Source organism: Hibiscus syriacus, unplaced genomic scaffold, assembly GCF_006381635.1.
Source record: "Hibiscus syriacus cultivar Baekdansim isolate YM2019G1 unplaced genomic scaffold, ASM638163v2 tig00110799_pilon, whole genome shotgun sequence".
Taxonomy (NCBI): Eukaryota; Viridiplantae; Streptophyta; class Magnoliopsida; order Malvales; family Malvaceae; genus Hibiscus; species Hibiscus syriacus.
In genome coordinates, this window is record NW_024062868.1 from 132,790 (window position 1) to 148,962 (window position 16,173).

The following is a 16,173-nucleotide window of genomic DNA, read 5'->3' on the forward strand; positions in this document are numbered from 1 at the left end:
TGTGTCAAACGCCCCCTAAATGTTTGAAAAAACTCTATTACTATTTATACATATAATCACATGTATATATGAAATTAATATTTGATGTATTAAAATGAAGTTAGATAAATTTAATTTTAATTTTTTTATAAAAATGATATTATTTGATTTATGGATAATATATTCGATATGAGTCTATACATAATGTTTGTCATCCGTGGAAGATTATATTGAAACCCTCCCTCTAACACCTTAAGACATGTGAAGAGGAAAAAGAGAATGGAATAATGTTATATATAGAGAGAGAGAGAGGTTATGTATAGATAGAGAGAGAGAGAGGTTATGTATAGATAGAGAGAGAGAGAGAGGTTATGTATGATAGAGAGAGAGAGGTTATGTATAGAGAGAGAGAGGGAGGTTATGTATAGAGAGAGAGAGAGGTTATGTGTAGAGAGAGAGAGAGAGAGAGTTTATTCTTGATTGGACACCATTCAAGAAAAGAAGGAAACAATGGATTCTTATAAATCTAATGCAGTCATACCCTTTACCCATAAACTGCTTTTGATTGTAATTTTCGACTTTCTTTTTTAGCTTGGAGGGTACTTCCTTGCTCATGTAGAGCAATGGGGGGGGGGGAAATTCTCGTATAAGACCCTCATTATATTATTTCTTTATCTAGGGTCATTGTTACCGTGTCAAGAGGAGGACATCAAAAACACCGTACAACTTTAATATTTTTGGTGAAAGACGTCCCAAGATTAAAGACGCATAACAATCTTGGAGTCTTCAACTGAAGACTCCATGCAATCTTAAAGTCTTCTATAGATATTGTAGCAATTACCTTAACCAGGAAAATAATACTCGAGATGGATTATTTTGAGAAATTTTGTTTTTGAAGACATTATTTTAGCCATTATTCCCTTAGAGGGGACTTCCACCATCTGAAGCACATGGCTGGGCCTCAGCCAGCAAAGGTCAAAGCCGCGTATATAAAGATAAGATAAACCCTATCTGCAGCAACACCTACTTGTCAAAAAGCTACATACAATTCCCACCTGCCTTTACTGTTTATGACACAAGATGATGATAACTGATGCTCATCATATTGGCTCAACGAAGTTGTGGCTGGGGATGTGGATGTGGGCCTAGGTTTGATTTCCGTGTGAGTAATGTAGAATGTGTTATAGTTTGAGGACATTTAATGCAATTATCCCATACTTTTTGAAAGCTGCGGATGGTGCTGGAGAAACGGGGGAATATCCACATGTATGGGGAGCTTCCCTCATCTTCCACTCTTGAAAGGGAAAGTTGAGACCCACAATTAAGATATACCCACTTCCATAATGGGAAAATTTTATAATTCAATTTGTTCTATGCCCACCCTATTTCTTTATTCTTAGTATAATAAATAACTAACGCAGTAATTTGGTAATTATTCTCCATTAGGTAACTTTTGTTAGTACAAAAGATACCACCCATGGAAAAATGCAAATCATATCATTAAAGCAAATACATAAGAATTTAAAATTTTTAAAGAGTTTGATCATTCCCTCCAACACCCCTCGATCGATCCTTACTTTTATGGATTCTGAATTTAATTAAGATTGGGTGATTGGACCAACGTGGTTAGAATGAACGATTACATGAAACAGGAAGCATGCATGCATTGGTGAAATAAAAGAAGACAAGTTTGTAGGGTACTTTACGCAAGCATCAGAGGGATGCTAAAGGGAACATTGATAGAGGGAATGTAGCATTTGGGGAGTGGTCCGGATTTAACATCTGTCAAAAAATTATTACCGACAACATTTTATTTTATGATTTTATTAATCAAAAGCATATATATTTTAAGCGCCGTATGGGGGTGCTTTTTCGTTTTTCATGCGTTCATACGAGGGTTGTTGTTGAGCACTCACTGGCTGATTCTTCCTTTCATTAAATTGAACAACTCTTCTCTTTTTCCAAAGGTAAAGGGCAGGGAACAGACCAGACCGGCTGCCTTGATGTTTGGTTTATAATTTCTGAGTTTGAACAATTATGTCTACAAGATATACATACGTTGTCAGTTGATTAAGAAATTTTTGAACACGTTACATTAACCATCTTGTTATCCGTTACTCTAAAGTAACTATTAACAAGACTTATGTTCAACTCCCTTCTATAAAGCTTTTTTTCACGTTCAAACTAAGTGAGCTCAATGGTTAAAGAGGTAGTTGTTATCTCTTGAGATCTTGTGTTAGAGCATGATGTCTGCAAGAGTGTACAAGCGCTCATTATCAAATAATTGAGGGTTTTTCAAACAAACACTATCGTATAATCGTATAATCGTATAATCACAGTAATTTATAACTTATAATCTTCACCCCTTAACCATTGTATCAATATCTACCGAAAAGAGTTAAACTTTTAGATCTCGTTAAAGAGGATTGAATATCTGTTTAGGGTTCTAAAAAACTGACTTACTCAAATCCAACTTCTCTTTTAAGAGTTCTAAGTTAACCAATTTTTTTTAAAATTCTACGAGTCCTACTTCACAACATCTCATAAGATTCCTTCCCCAACAAAACCCTAGTAATGAAATTAATGTTCTTGTTCTACTAAACCAAATCTCAAGTGCATTGGAAGGAAACGGAGATGAAATTGAATGAAGATAATATATATATATATATATATATATATATATATATATATATATATATATGTGTGTGTGTGTGTGTGTATAGTGCATTTCCCATGTTATTGGAAAAGAGTAATGGGATATAAATCCCAACATGAGTGAGCTAGGGTTTTAGGTTTCAAATACAAAAAGTTCATTTTTTTTTAAATATGTGGATCTTTGTTGGCGCCAGCCAGCCTAGGAGGGTTTTAAAATAATGTGGCTGCTGTTGTGTTTATGCTTTATTTTTTTTCTGTTCTTTACCTTAGAAGCCTCCTTTTCCATATTTAAAAAAATTCATCTTTCCAAAGGTCTTAGAACAAGAAAAAAGAGAAAGCGTTCACTTTTGATGTTAATATCATGAGTTCTTGACGTATTTCCAGTGTATATATTCTAGAGAGAGAAAATTTTCTTCAGCAAGCAATTTGACATAGGGGAAGAGCAGATTCATTTCATCAGACCAAGTTGAAAATAGATAAGAGAGAAAGCTTTTGGGGTGCAATTGGTATGGTTTGAATAAATGTGTTATCTTGGCTAGATTTGTATGGACATCTGGGGTTGATCAAAAGAGAGATAATCTTTAGATTTCTTTATCTTCAAAGTCTGAATAATGGGATTAAAATATTTGGGAGTGACCAATAAAATAATATGTCCCACTTTTTATTCCAAAACCTTATGCAAGCCACTCTCTTTTCCCTTCTATATAAAGCCCCTCTGTGCTCCTCCACTGCTTCCCACACCAAACCAAACCAGAAACTAGAGATGTTTCACTTGTTTGATGTTCAAACATTTCTGGGTGTTTATTTTCACACACACCACACACATATATAGGGATGTCCTTGATTCCAGCTTCAAGAAGCTGTTTTAGTGCTATGGAAAAAAAAGGGGTTTTAGGGTAACGGAGATGACAGAAGAGAGTGAGCACCCAGGGTGCTTTCTGCATTTTTCATGCTTGAAGCTCTGAGTGCTCACTCTCTATCTGTCATCCCCTTCTCTCTCTTTCTCTCTTCTTTTATTTACAATTTTATGATTGTATGTAATGATTTTTGTGTTTATTTGCATGAATTTACCTCCCAACATAAAATCTTCTTTGGAGTTTTTATCAACTCTTTCATTGTTATGGGCGTACTTTGCATGTACTTTTACACTCAAACAAAACCTAAAGGTTGCAATCACACTGATTATATACACATATGTGTGTATATATATATGGTGGTATATATGTTACTATATGATCTTGTAATATAGTTAACTTGTTTATGTGAAGATGCAGTTGCCGATGGAGTGGAGATGGATCAGATTTAGTCAGCTGTGTCAAGAGTGATGCAAATAATCTTTTCACTGAATTTCTTTTTCTCTTTCTGATCTTACTTGGTTGAAGCATCAGATCTATAGATATACACTTTGAAGCTTCCATGGAGGTCTTAAGAGAGCCGTAGAACAAAAGTCCCCAAGCCAATGATCCAGAATCAGGAGCTCGGTGTCTTAAAAAGAACTGGAATTCTTAGTTTCTGAACTTCCATCCGACAAAACAACAATTCCATCAAGCAGAAAAGACCATGAAATCTCCTGAAACATATATAAAGATTGACATATATGGTTCGATTGATCCAGCATAGAAACAGAAGATGGGAAGTTTCTCAAGGAGAAAGAAGGTGAATCTCCATTTCTTTTCTTTTGATTAATGTTTCTTGCTGTAAAAGTGTTTCAGTTGTGGTCCTATCTGTCAAGGTTTCATACTTTGCTCGGTGTATTCAATAATATATATATATCCTTTGCATGCTTAGCAGCAGAAAAGGAAAAGGAAAGATTAATATTTGGCGAGGCAAATCTAAAAAATGTAAAAGAACCACAAGATTGTGTCTTTAAATAACACTGCATGGTTGGTCTCATTACAGGGAAACGAAATTTATATTGTATTTGGTTATGATGCATTAATACTGTATTTGGATTAATGGGAATGTTATATATATAGATAGATAGATGAGTGATACATAAAGTACTTGTTTTAAAGGCAAAATCAGGAAGAAAAAATATGATTAAAAATAAATCCTATGTGAAATATATTCAATCTAATTGGAAAGACATGATGTTTAGTGCTGAAGTTGGGATATGGTCCTCGAAACTGTTCTCTGGAAACCAAGAGCTGATCAAGCTACGAGACTCATCGGTCGGACTTCCTTTCGCCCATTTATCTACCAATCTAAAACCATACCGAGATGCGGCTGAAAGTAAAGACGGTTCATCGACTCGTCGAAAGATATGACAGAGGATAAGTGCAGGTGCTTGGCCTTTCTCACCACTAATGTTGGATGCAATAAACTCTCTTGCTGTTGAAAACAAAGGTAAAATAGCTTCAGGAATGTAGGTGACGTCTGTTCCGATGATGACTTCAAAGCCTTCATTATTCATGGCTTTGATGTCATCGATATCATCTCTGTCCCCCCATTCGAGTTTCTTTATAACAAGTTTATTCAGAAATGGTGGTCTAAGGTTTGATGCGATATTTTGGTTCAACAGCTCAAGTGCTTTGTTGTCTCCATCAGTGGCGACCACAATGCTTGCTGATCCAGCTGCAACCATCGAACAGATGCCTCCACAGCCGGACCCCAGTTCCAAAACCCTTTTCCCTGCAACAATACTTGGATTTCTTGCGAGGATGGCAGCCATCAAACGAGCCGATTCCCACAACATCAAGCCAGTTGATTTGCAGGTGTGTTGATGCTCTTTGGATAGTACATTGATCTTGAAATCACATCCACCGAGCTCGATCTTTATAACCTGAGGGAAGCATAAAAGAGACAGAACAACATGACGTATTTGAAGGAAACAATAAGCAACAAGGATACATCTCTTGTTCAAATATATATGTGTGTGTATATATCATTCATTCAATCTTCAATAACTATTAAATATTTACCTCGTTATCATTAATAGTTGGAACTCCAAACATTTCGACTGCCATACCTTCAGACATGTCAACGACAAAATCACCAATGGGCTCGGCATCAGCCTTTGGCTGACTGTTCCCTTCACAACATAGGTCAGACTTAGTTGGAGCCTCTGAAGAAGGGGTATAGTTTACACCATCTGAAAAGCGAAATACAGCTTGGACCCAACGCCTAAAATAACAGGCAACACAATTCCTTTAGGGAAAACATTAAAAAAAACCTCAAAATTAGGAAGTCAGAATTGATATTTTGTAAGGGGAAAGAAAACGTTCTCTTGCTAAACCATTGATCCCTTACCGATTCATAACCAATTCACGAGCTCGATTCTCAACTTGTTTGCAACACAAACCAAGCTCCTCAGCATCAAGTCCTTGCTCTTTAAATAAACTTGTCAGGAATTCATTAGAAAAATAGTAAGCACGCTGAAAAGGAAAGTGGCGGAGAAAAAATCAGTCCCGTTTAAAAGAGAAAATATAAAACTAAAGCATAACATGACTCGAACATACAGTGCCATCACCCCTGACGTAGAAGTTTTCACTGATCTGTTGATCCTTGGTAGAGAACCTTTCCTGTAAATCAAGGTATTCATGAAAATGCACATCAGAAGCAGAGTAGCCACCCCAGTAAAGTACAAGATCAAGCTAAGCAACGTAGACTCTGGTAAACGAGGGAAAACATCACCTATGGCTATCATATAGAAAACAACCACCAAGAATGTTCTCCGATCATCACAAGAAGATATTAACAGATTATAAAATCTAAGGACATTAATTTTACTAAAAGGGGGCTAAAAATTATGTGCAAAGTTCAACCTGAGCAAGGTCACCAACAGCATAGTCTCGGAACAGCAAATGACCATTTGGCTGGAAAGACAACAAAAATTTTGAAAAAGAAGAAAGTTACCAAATTTAGTTTTAAAAGCAAGGTAGATAAGAACTCTTTTTAAATGTTGCTGTTATGCAAATATATTATCAATTACCTTGAGAACTTTTTTGACATTCTGCAAGACTAAAGGCATCTTCTCTGGCGATACTGCAGATAACACAAAAATCTACTTATAATGTCAGCCATCGTTGATGGAAAAAAAGATACATGATCACTCATGGAATATAATGAAATATCCAAATGACTATTCAAAATTTCAAATACCATGGTTACAACATCCACAGAGGCAGGAGAGATATGTTCGCTAAGCTCATCAGCAGTCAGGTCACAGACGAAAGCACTTACACGAGTCTCATTGAAGTCTTTATGCACCTACAATAATATGGGAAAATAATTCATTCAAGATTTATACTAAATTTCCAAATAATAGGAACTCAGCCCCCTATTATGAAAAATAGAGCAATTAGGACAAGAAATTGAACCTTAACCAAATTAACTGCACGTTGTGAAAAGTCACATGCATAAACAAAAGCCTCTGGGTACGTAGCAATTAAAGGGAATACAGCATTTCCGGCGCCACAGCCAACCTGATTACCAAGGTCACATTAGTTAATTTAAGAACCTTGGACAAGAAGGGGCACTAATGAACACACACTATAATGAACAGTAAAGTCAAGTTCTACCATATGTAGTGACCAAAAACAGCAGTAAAATACATTCAACAAGGTTTTCCACACCATTCACTTAAACAATAAGGGCATCTCGAATAAGATTACCAGACCATTTAGAGGAATAAAATAGGAATTCATAGGGAAAGCAGAAATGTCAGCACTATTCTCATTTACTCGAACTCAATTAAAACAAGTTCATTTCCAAATAACCTGGCATTAACAGAGAACCTATTACAGATTCAAACTCAGCAAAATAGTATTAGTAGGCAGTCTATTTATATACCAAATAGATACTGAATGCGTACCACGTAAATGATAATGTTAAGTGATTTACCTCCAAAATAACTTTTCTTCCACTTCCCTGATTTAATAAAAAATAGTTAAAAAAGGAAACAAATAACCTTGAAGAATTATAAAATCAAAAGCAAAGAGAAGAAAATAGTTAGCTTTGACTAACAGAGAAGTATTGATCCCATTCCTTGTCCAGGTAGTGTCGATCTTTAAAAAACTGAAACAATAGGAATTGAACAATTTCAAAATCACTATACCAAAGAACATAATAAAATTCCCGAAGCAGTGGTTCATTAAAAGTTGCAACTTTTAAAAGTGAGACCAAAAAGAACCTTCGGCTGTTGGGCACAACCATTGCTAGTACAAAGAGTAAACTGATATTTTGTAACATTCGATCCTCAACCTTAGTAGCATCTAACAATAACCTTAGTAGCTATAAAAACGGGTGGAAATAACTTAAACAAAACTGCAAGAGGACTAACTTTATCTTGATGCCGCCTGTAGAACTGATCCCAATACTTCTTAGCATCTCTTTCGTACTTAGCTGCAACACAAAAGATCAAACTTAAGGCACCGTGTATGGACTCAATGCAGAACAATAATTGTGAGCAAAAGAGATCTAATTTGAGCACCTATCCAAAAGGGGGAAACTCCGGTAGCAGTGGGTGGGTATATTTGAATCCTCTGCGCTGGTTGTTGCTGTTTCACGCCATTTTGCAGATCGGAATCCATTATTGGACCAGCCTTAATTCAAAAAAAGAGAGTTTTGAACTTCATGAAATATAAATTGTAATTCACAAATCTTAGAAGCGGAAAATTAAGAGAACAAACATGTGATAGCGGATTTAGGCATTATCTCATAATTTCTAAAACAAAAAGGAAGATAAAATTAAACAAAATAAACTACCTGCGTTTAGTTCGCGTGAGACCACTGGAGAGCGAGATGTGAAATCAGAGACGGCGAATAATTAATTAGGGTTTTTTGCCGCTGAAGTTGGATGCTAAAGCAAAACGTTTGGATGGCGTCTAAAACGCATCGTTTTGTACGTCTTTGTACTTATTTTTTAACATTTTCTTATAACTAGCAAATTTATTTGGTGGATTAATTACCACATGCGAAGTGAAAAATGTTATGTAAAAATAATATTTTTTTTCTAAAACTATTTAGGGTAAAATATATATTTAGTATCTAAATTATAACTTTTATTCCGTTTTAGTCCCTAAATTTTTTCTTAAATTTATTTTTATTTCATTTTAATACCATCGTAAAAAGTTTAACAGGGTTGATACTTTTATGGGTAAATTACAAAAGTAATCACTTAACTATCTTTTTACTTTTATTTTGGCCATTAAAGTTTATTTTTCCTTTAATTACTTAACTTTCAAATTACTTGTCGATGTCGTATTGCACAACTCAGAATAGTTTCGTTTCCATTTTGTTCACAAGCAATGTTGGTTCAATCTCCTCTGTAACTTCATCCAGCTGCACCATCTTATTTTGAGTTCGATAACTGAACTTGATGATGATATCCTCGAACTCCTGACTGCACTGCGAATACTGTCACTACTGCTGCGTGCACTGCTACCGGCATGTGCTGTCGGGTCATTGGTTTCTCCTGCTAGAACCATTATTGTTGTATCCAATGTCCCTTAACTGGTTCAGTTCCGGCACTATAATCGTTGCGAGATTTGATCTGTCCCTCTACCTCAGCTCTGCACATTTCATTGCCAATTGAGCATATGATAAAGCCTCTTCAACTGGCCAATTTCGCACGGCTGGATCAAGTATATCGGCTAAAGTTCCGTTTTCAATCGCCTTTCCAACATGGTGAGAGATACCGATCGGAGGCCGGGCCGTAATAATCTGGAGTAACATTATTCCCAGATAATGTCTGATCTAGTCGTTAACATGCCTGTTTGCTGATATTCAGGATCTATGTAACAGAGGGTCCCTGCAGCCGAAGTCATGCGATATTATGTAACATTATACCCGCAATATCGTCCAATATTGCCCGCTATGGTCGCAATCGCGGTAAACACGAAATGACTGAAAATGCGACCGCGACTGTGATTTGAAACTCTAGTGCTAAGCCAACATCACTAATTTTGCTCACGAAATTGCGGTCGAGGAGAATGTTAGCAGGCTTAAGGTCTTGATGCATTAGCGGTTCTGGCTTCGATTGGTGAAGGAACAGAAGCGCAGTTGCGATTTCGACAGCGATTTTAAATAGTCTCCTCCAATAAAGTGTACGAGTATTGCCTTTTCGAAGTAGTCGATCTTCTAAGCTGCCGTTGTGCATGTATTCATACACAAAGCATCCGTACTCAGGGCATGCACCAAGTAGGAGGACCATGTTAGTGTGTCTAATGCTGTAAAGAACCTCAACCTCTTGCTGGAATTGTCTCTTCCCTTGAGCAGCATCTGGTCTCAAAATTTTGATGGCAACTGGAGTGTGATCAAGTTTGCCTTTATATACAGGCCCATAACCTCCTTCTCCGATCTTGTTTTCAACTGTGAAATTTCCGGTAGCTTCTTCGATTTCTTCTATGGTATATTTTCGGTACATGACATCGTTAATCGCCAACGTATGCAAAGCCTGGTTTTTCTCATCTGACTCTTGCTTAGTTTTATACTCTGCTTGTTTCCTTTTATATATGCTTCCATCTCTGCTAGCCTCTGTGCTGCCTCGGCTGCTTCGATCGCAGCTCTGCATTTAGCCTTCTCATTCTCTGCCATGGCAAGAGCTGCTTCTTCAGCTTTCCTGGCTTCCTCAAACCTGCGAGCCTCCTCCATCTTCCATTGATGAAGCTCATTAGCCTGCACTCAGAAATAAAGTCAATGATGTTCTTCACACCCTTTAGACACTCCATTATCAGATTCTTGTGTTCTTGTTCTCATGAACAAAATCAAAGATTTGTTACATTTAAGAATTGGTGTTTCAGAATTTTCTTGGAATATACTGTAAATTTAATCAATGGAAACTGAAAAGTAGAGGATTTGAGAGTAATATCACTGTTTTCTTGGCTGTAAGAGCTTCTTTGCAAGCCGAGCTATACATATCCATGATTTGCTTAAGTTCAAGCTTTAACCTTCTCATTTCATCTTCTAAGTCTCTCAACAATTCAAGGTCATTATCATATTATGATTACCAGTCCTGTCAAACACATCACATAGGCTAAACACCGAAGGGACGACGACGCTTACCGAACTTTGTTGAAACAACTCCGATTGGTTGCTTGAACCCACATCGAAATAGAGATCTTGGTCAGACATATCAAAAGATCTAAGGGAAAGTTTTCCCGGGAATTCTATATCATTGGACAAAGAGTCTCGTCTAGGTGATAACAATCCTCGGACTTCATCGATGTCCCATGGCATATTTCCCGAAGAGCTTCGGAGTCTTTCACGCATAGGTACTCTCGAGGAATTATCAAAGGAAAGCCTCTACGGTCCTTCATTTTCTGCTACTCCCTTCATATATTGTCCTCTGCTACATGTAAAACATGCAATGTCAACATTGTGTCATTACTAAAAATGTAACCGACTTGATCTCCGTAACTACTAAATCTAAGGTGCCTATTAAATTTTAGGGTGAATGTGTGTTAACAACTTGTTTCATTATAAACAGGCTTCCTTCTTATGTTTTGCAATGGAGAACTCTTTATGAAATTCTTTATCAAAAACCTCCTAATATGTCTATCCTTAGAGTTTTTGGTTGTTTATGTTATGCTACTGACCCAAAACCAACAGATAAATTTGCTTCTCGAGCCTTACCTTATATTTTCATGGGATATTCTAATACTCAAAAAGATTATATTTTGTTTGATCTTACTTCTAAGAAATTCTTTGTCAACAGGGATGTTATTTTTCATGAACATATGTTTCCTTTTCATTTTTTTATTCGGGAATATTCTTCTTTTTTCTCTTCCAATCCTTCTATTATTGATTCTGAGTTTTTGATTCTTTCTTTTGGTCAATAACCTATTCTTGTTGCACCACCTAATTCTTCTTCCATAACTGAACCTGGGCAATCATCACAACAATCAGAATCTACTATAGATCCAGTAGCTCTAGTATTGGTTAGGAAGTCTACTAGGGTTCCTAAACAACCTCGATGGTTGAATGATTTTGTTTACAATTTTGTTTCTACTTCTGCTTATCCTATTTCAGATTTTATTTCCTATAATCATCTTCCTCTTGTTCCATTTCGCATCCTGTTGAACCTAAATCTTATCATGAGGTCATTCAACATCCGGAACGGGTGCAGGCTATGAAGGATGAAATTTTTGCCCTTGAAACAAATAAGACTTGGTCAGTTGTATCATTACCTTCTGGAAAAATCTCTATTGGTTGCAAATGGGTTTATAGGGTTAAATATAATGTTGTTGGTGTTGTAGAAAGACTTAAAGCTCGATTGGTGGCCAAGGGTTATAGTCAAATCGAGAGTGTAGAATATGTGGACACCTTCTCACTAGTGGTCAAATTGGTTATTGTTCGTTTCCTTCTTGTCATTGCTTATGTTTTTTATTGCCCTTTGTTCCAACTAGATGTGTATAATGCCTTTCTAATAGGCGATTTATTTGAAGAGGTGTATATGGAACTTCCTATTGGATTTTGCAGTCAGGGGGAGAATAAGGTATGTAGGCTGCAAAAATCTCTTTATGATTTGAAACAACCATCTAGGCAATAGAATTTGAAGTTAACTGAGGCTCTTTTAGGTGTTGGTTATGAACAAAACAAATTTGATTATTATTTGTTCACTATGAAAAAAGATAAGAATATTGTAGTCTTGTTGATTTATGTTGATGACTTGTTGATTACTAGCAATGACAGTGTTTTGATTGACGATTTAAAGAGTCTTTTGAACAAGAAGTTTAGAATGAAAGACCTTGGAGAGTTGATATATTTTTAGGTATTGAGATTATGAGATCAAAAGAAGGGATCTTAATTAATCAACGTAAATATGTTCTTAAATTGATTGAGAAAAGGTGTATATGGAACTTCCTCCTGGATTTTGCAGTCGGGGGGAGAATAAGGTATGTAGGTTGCAAAAATCTCTTTATGGTTTGAAACAAGCATCTAGGCAATGGAATTTGAAGTTAACTGATGCTCTTTTAGGTGCTGGTTATGAACAAAACAAATTTGATTATTATTTGTTCACAATGAAAAAAGATAAGAAGATTGCCATCTTGTTGATTTATGTTGATGTCGATTACTGGCAATGATAGTGTTTTGATTGACGATTTAAAGAGTCTTTTGAACAAGAAGTTTAGAATGAAAGACCTTGGAGAGTTGAAATATTTTTTAGGTCTTGAGATTATGAGATCAAAAGAAGGGATCTTAATTAATCAATGCAAATATGTTCTTGAATTGATTGAGAAAAGGTGTATATGGAACTTCCTCCTGGATTTTATAGTCAGGGGGATAATACGGTATGCATACTGCAAAAATCTCTTTATGGTTTGAAACAAGCATCTAGGCAATTGAATTTGAAGTTAATTGAGGCTCATTTAGGTGTTGGTTATGAACAAAACAAATTTGATTATTATTTGTTCACAATGAAAAAGATAAGACCTTGGAATGACATTATTTTGATTGACGATTTAAAGAGTCTTTTGAACAAGAAGTTTAGAATGAAAGACCTTGGTGAGTTGAAATATTTTTTAGATCTTGAGATTATGAGATCAAAAAAGGGATCTTAATTAATCAGCGCAACTATGTTCTTGAATTGATTGAGAAAACATGAGTAAGTGGTTAAAACCAGCAAAGACTCCCCTTGAATAAAATCCTAAGCTTAATACAACAGAGTATGATGAGCTGTGCACAAAAGAAAGTAATGAAGTTGATGAGTTATTAGCTGACAAGAGTATTTACCACAGGCTTATTGGGAGACTTATTTACATCAGAGTAGTTAGCATACATATTTACTAAGGCTCTAAGAGTAAAACAACATGAGTATCTTGTATTCAAGTTGGGGGTAAAAAATATTTTCTACCCACCAATTTGAGGGAGAGGGTTAGAAGTTAGAGTTTGTTAATTTTCTGTTTCACTTGTAATTAACTAGCAGTTAATTAGTTAGATTAGAATTATATATATATATAGTTTCTATTCTAAAACATAATAATATGAGGTATTTTTTTATGAGAAAATAACATCAGTGACAAAAAATGTCTTATAATATACGATTTTAACCAATTTTTTTTGGATTTGCCAAAATGACCAACTAAATCGCAATGCGATCGATAATTCGCAACGCGATCTCCGGTATCGCAAATGAGTTTCCAGATTCGCAACGCGAACTTCGACTATCGCATTGCGATTTACATATTCGCATTGCGATAGTCCAAGTTCGCGTTGCAATAGTCGAAGTTCGCGTTGCGATTTATTTGAAATTTGTTGCGATAGTCGAAGTTCGCGTTGCAATTTATTCCAAATTCGTTGCGATAGTCGAAGTTCGCGTTGCGATTTATTCCAAATTCGTTGCGATAGTCGAAGTTCGCGTTGCGATTTATTCCAAATTCGTTGCGATAGTCGAAGTTCGCGTTGCGATTTATTCCAAGTTCGTTGCGATAGTCCAAAATTACAACGACCGGTGGTATTGCATTTGTTTCTTAAGAATTTTCTCTAAAAAGATAGTATTCGTGCGGACGTGTCGAATACACGTATTACCACGACCACGACTCGAGATGACCCGAGACAAGACGGACGGCGGCGGCGGCGGCGCGCGAGAGTCCCCCTTGTTCTCTATCACTCAACAAGGAAGTGGGAAAGCCAAGCCTTAAATACCATTCCCAATAGTGTTTCCAATACTATGTGGGATTGAGCATTACCAACACTTGTTTCCAATACTATGTGATTATTCAGGAAATAATTAACAATCATGCACCTTAAAACAACTGAATCAGCAACCAATTGCATTAGTATTATACGATTAAATATGTCATAATTAAAAGTCAATCTACAATCAATCGCGATTATTGCAATTTTAAACAAAACATTCAAAAAAAAATTGCATCACTCGCGAGAATAACAAAAATTGTTATCGTGCAATTACAATCTATTGAAAATAAATTAGAATTGCATGAAAACTAAACGAACCACAAATACTTTTCATACAAATACTAAAGTCATTAACTATAATTCACAAATAATATCACTATTTAAGGCTCAATCCCACATAGTATTGGGAACAAGTGTTAGTAATGCTCAATCCCACATAGTATTGAAATACTATTGGGAATGGTATTTAAGGCTTGTCTTTCCCACTTCCTTGTTGAGTGATAGAGAACAAGGGGGACTCTCGCGTGCCGCCGCCGCCGTTCGTCTCGTCTCGTCTCGGGTCGTGGTCGTGTTCGTGGTAATACGTGTCTTCGACACATCCGCGCGAATACTATCTTTTTAGAGAAAATTCTTAAGAAACAAATACAATACTACCAGTCGTTGCGATTTTGGACTATCGCAACGAACTTGGAATAAATCGCAACGCGAACTTTGACTATCGCAACGCGAACTTGGACTATCGCAACGAATTTGGAATAAATTGCAAAGCGAACTTCGACTATCGCAACGAACTTGACGTATTTTCATCTTAGTTTTGTTGTTGCTTCTTTTCTAACATTGTCACCTCTTTCTGCTGCCTCCTGCTTATTCAATATACAAAATGGATTGTTGCCTTTTCCTTCTGCTTATATAACTGAAACCTTTTTGGTTCTGTAAATCTACACCAGATCCAATGATGAAAGTTCTGATGATGACCAACCAAAGGTAGAAAAGCTATCCGTAAGAAAAAGGGTGTCAGATATGAAGCCAGAGCTGAGCGCATAGCTAAAGCTGATGGAGATTTACAGTTGTTTAGCGAGGCTGAACGAGGAAGACTATTGCAAAAACAGAAGAAACGTAGAATTCAAGGACGTGAAGATGAAGTATGTCATGAAATTTCTGATTCAACGTCGTTTTTCCCTTATGGCCTTAAAATTTATCTTGTAATGCAACTATCACACGTTAGAATCTCCCGTCCAACTGACTTCTACAATGGATGAATCTTCTTTGTGGCTCTGTGCTTATGAAACCATAAGCAATCTTGTTTTTCAACGTTGAAAGTGGAACTAACTCTTTCATAGTTGATAGCTCTAAGGTATACCATGTGTCATAAGATTTTAAGGTGCTGAGATTATTCGAAAAGAAAAAATGATCATCCAGCTCAGTTGGTAGAGCACAAGGTTCTTAAACTTGAGGTCGTGGGATCAAGTCCCATGGAGGGTTTTTCATAATTCGGAGGTCTCCTACGGAAGTTGCTCTCAACCTACTGTTGGGGGCAACCTACTATCTTACCTCCCCTTACCCCATTACATATGGGAACAAGGGACAACCATTTTAGATTATTCGAAAAGAAGAGGCATTCATTAGATTAATCGTATTCACGGTAATTTTTATACATTTAAATTTTAATATTATGTTATATTTATATTTTCATACATTTTTTCTTTTATTTTTGTATATATCTATATGTACTTATTTACACTATATAATAAAATGACGAATTGCCCATTGATATCACAATTAATTAAGGTTTATATTTGATGCATATATTTTAGTGAATTAGATTATAATGTATTATTAAAAAATAGAAATAGATTTAAGTGATTTTATTAACGGGTCTTTTTGGATTTATCGGAATAAATCAATAAGAAATAAAATATTTATAACATTATTAAAATATAGGGTAAACTATTTCAAATA

The 16,173-nt window shown here is 35.9% G+C and overlaps 2 protein-coding genes and 1 pseudogene across 3 annotated transcripts in view; 1 reads left to right on the forward strand and 2 right to left on the reverse strand.

Moving 5' to 3' along the window:
- Positions 1 to 16,173, forward strand: part of LOC120141401 (serine/threonine-protein kinase tricornered-like) — a 31,264-nt gene that overhangs the window by 5,744 nt on the left and 9,347 nt on the right. The window contains exon 2 of the mRNA XM_039156286.1: positions 5,705 to 5,709. The gene's annotated coding sequence lies outside the window, so the exon portion shown is untranslated. The remainder of the gene's footprint in view (positions 1 to 5,704; positions 5,710 to 16,173) is intronic.
- On the reverse strand, positions 4,672 to 8,407 carry LOC120141400. 2 transcript variants are annotated; one of them, XM_039156285.1, is made up of 13 exons: positions 8,341 to 8,407; positions 8,066 to 8,177; positions 7,916 to 7,977; positions 7,600 to 7,650; positions 7,477 to 7,503; positions 6,954 to 7,058; positions 6,736 to 6,843; positions 6,566 to 6,637; positions 6,399 to 6,449; positions 6,093 to 6,155; positions 5,884 to 6,008; positions 5,556 to 5,757; positions 4,672 to 5,416 (listed from the first exon to the last, which is right to left on the reverse strand). In XM_039156285.1, the coding sequence occupies exons 2-13, from the start codon at positions 8,163 to 8,165 to the stop codon at positions 4,703 to 4,705; spliced, it is 1,680 nt and encodes a 559-aa protein (XP_039012216.1). In that variant the 5' UTR covers positions 8,166 to 8,177; positions 8,341 to 8,407; the 3' UTR covers positions 4,672 to 4,702. The 2 variants fall into 2 exon arrangements, with proteins under 2 accessions (XP_039012216.1, XP_039012215.1); XM_039156284.1 differs by having other exon boundaries at positions 8,066 to 8,224; positions 8,345 to 8,398.
- On the reverse strand, positions 9,037 to 10,845 carry LOC120141384 (annotated as a pseudogene).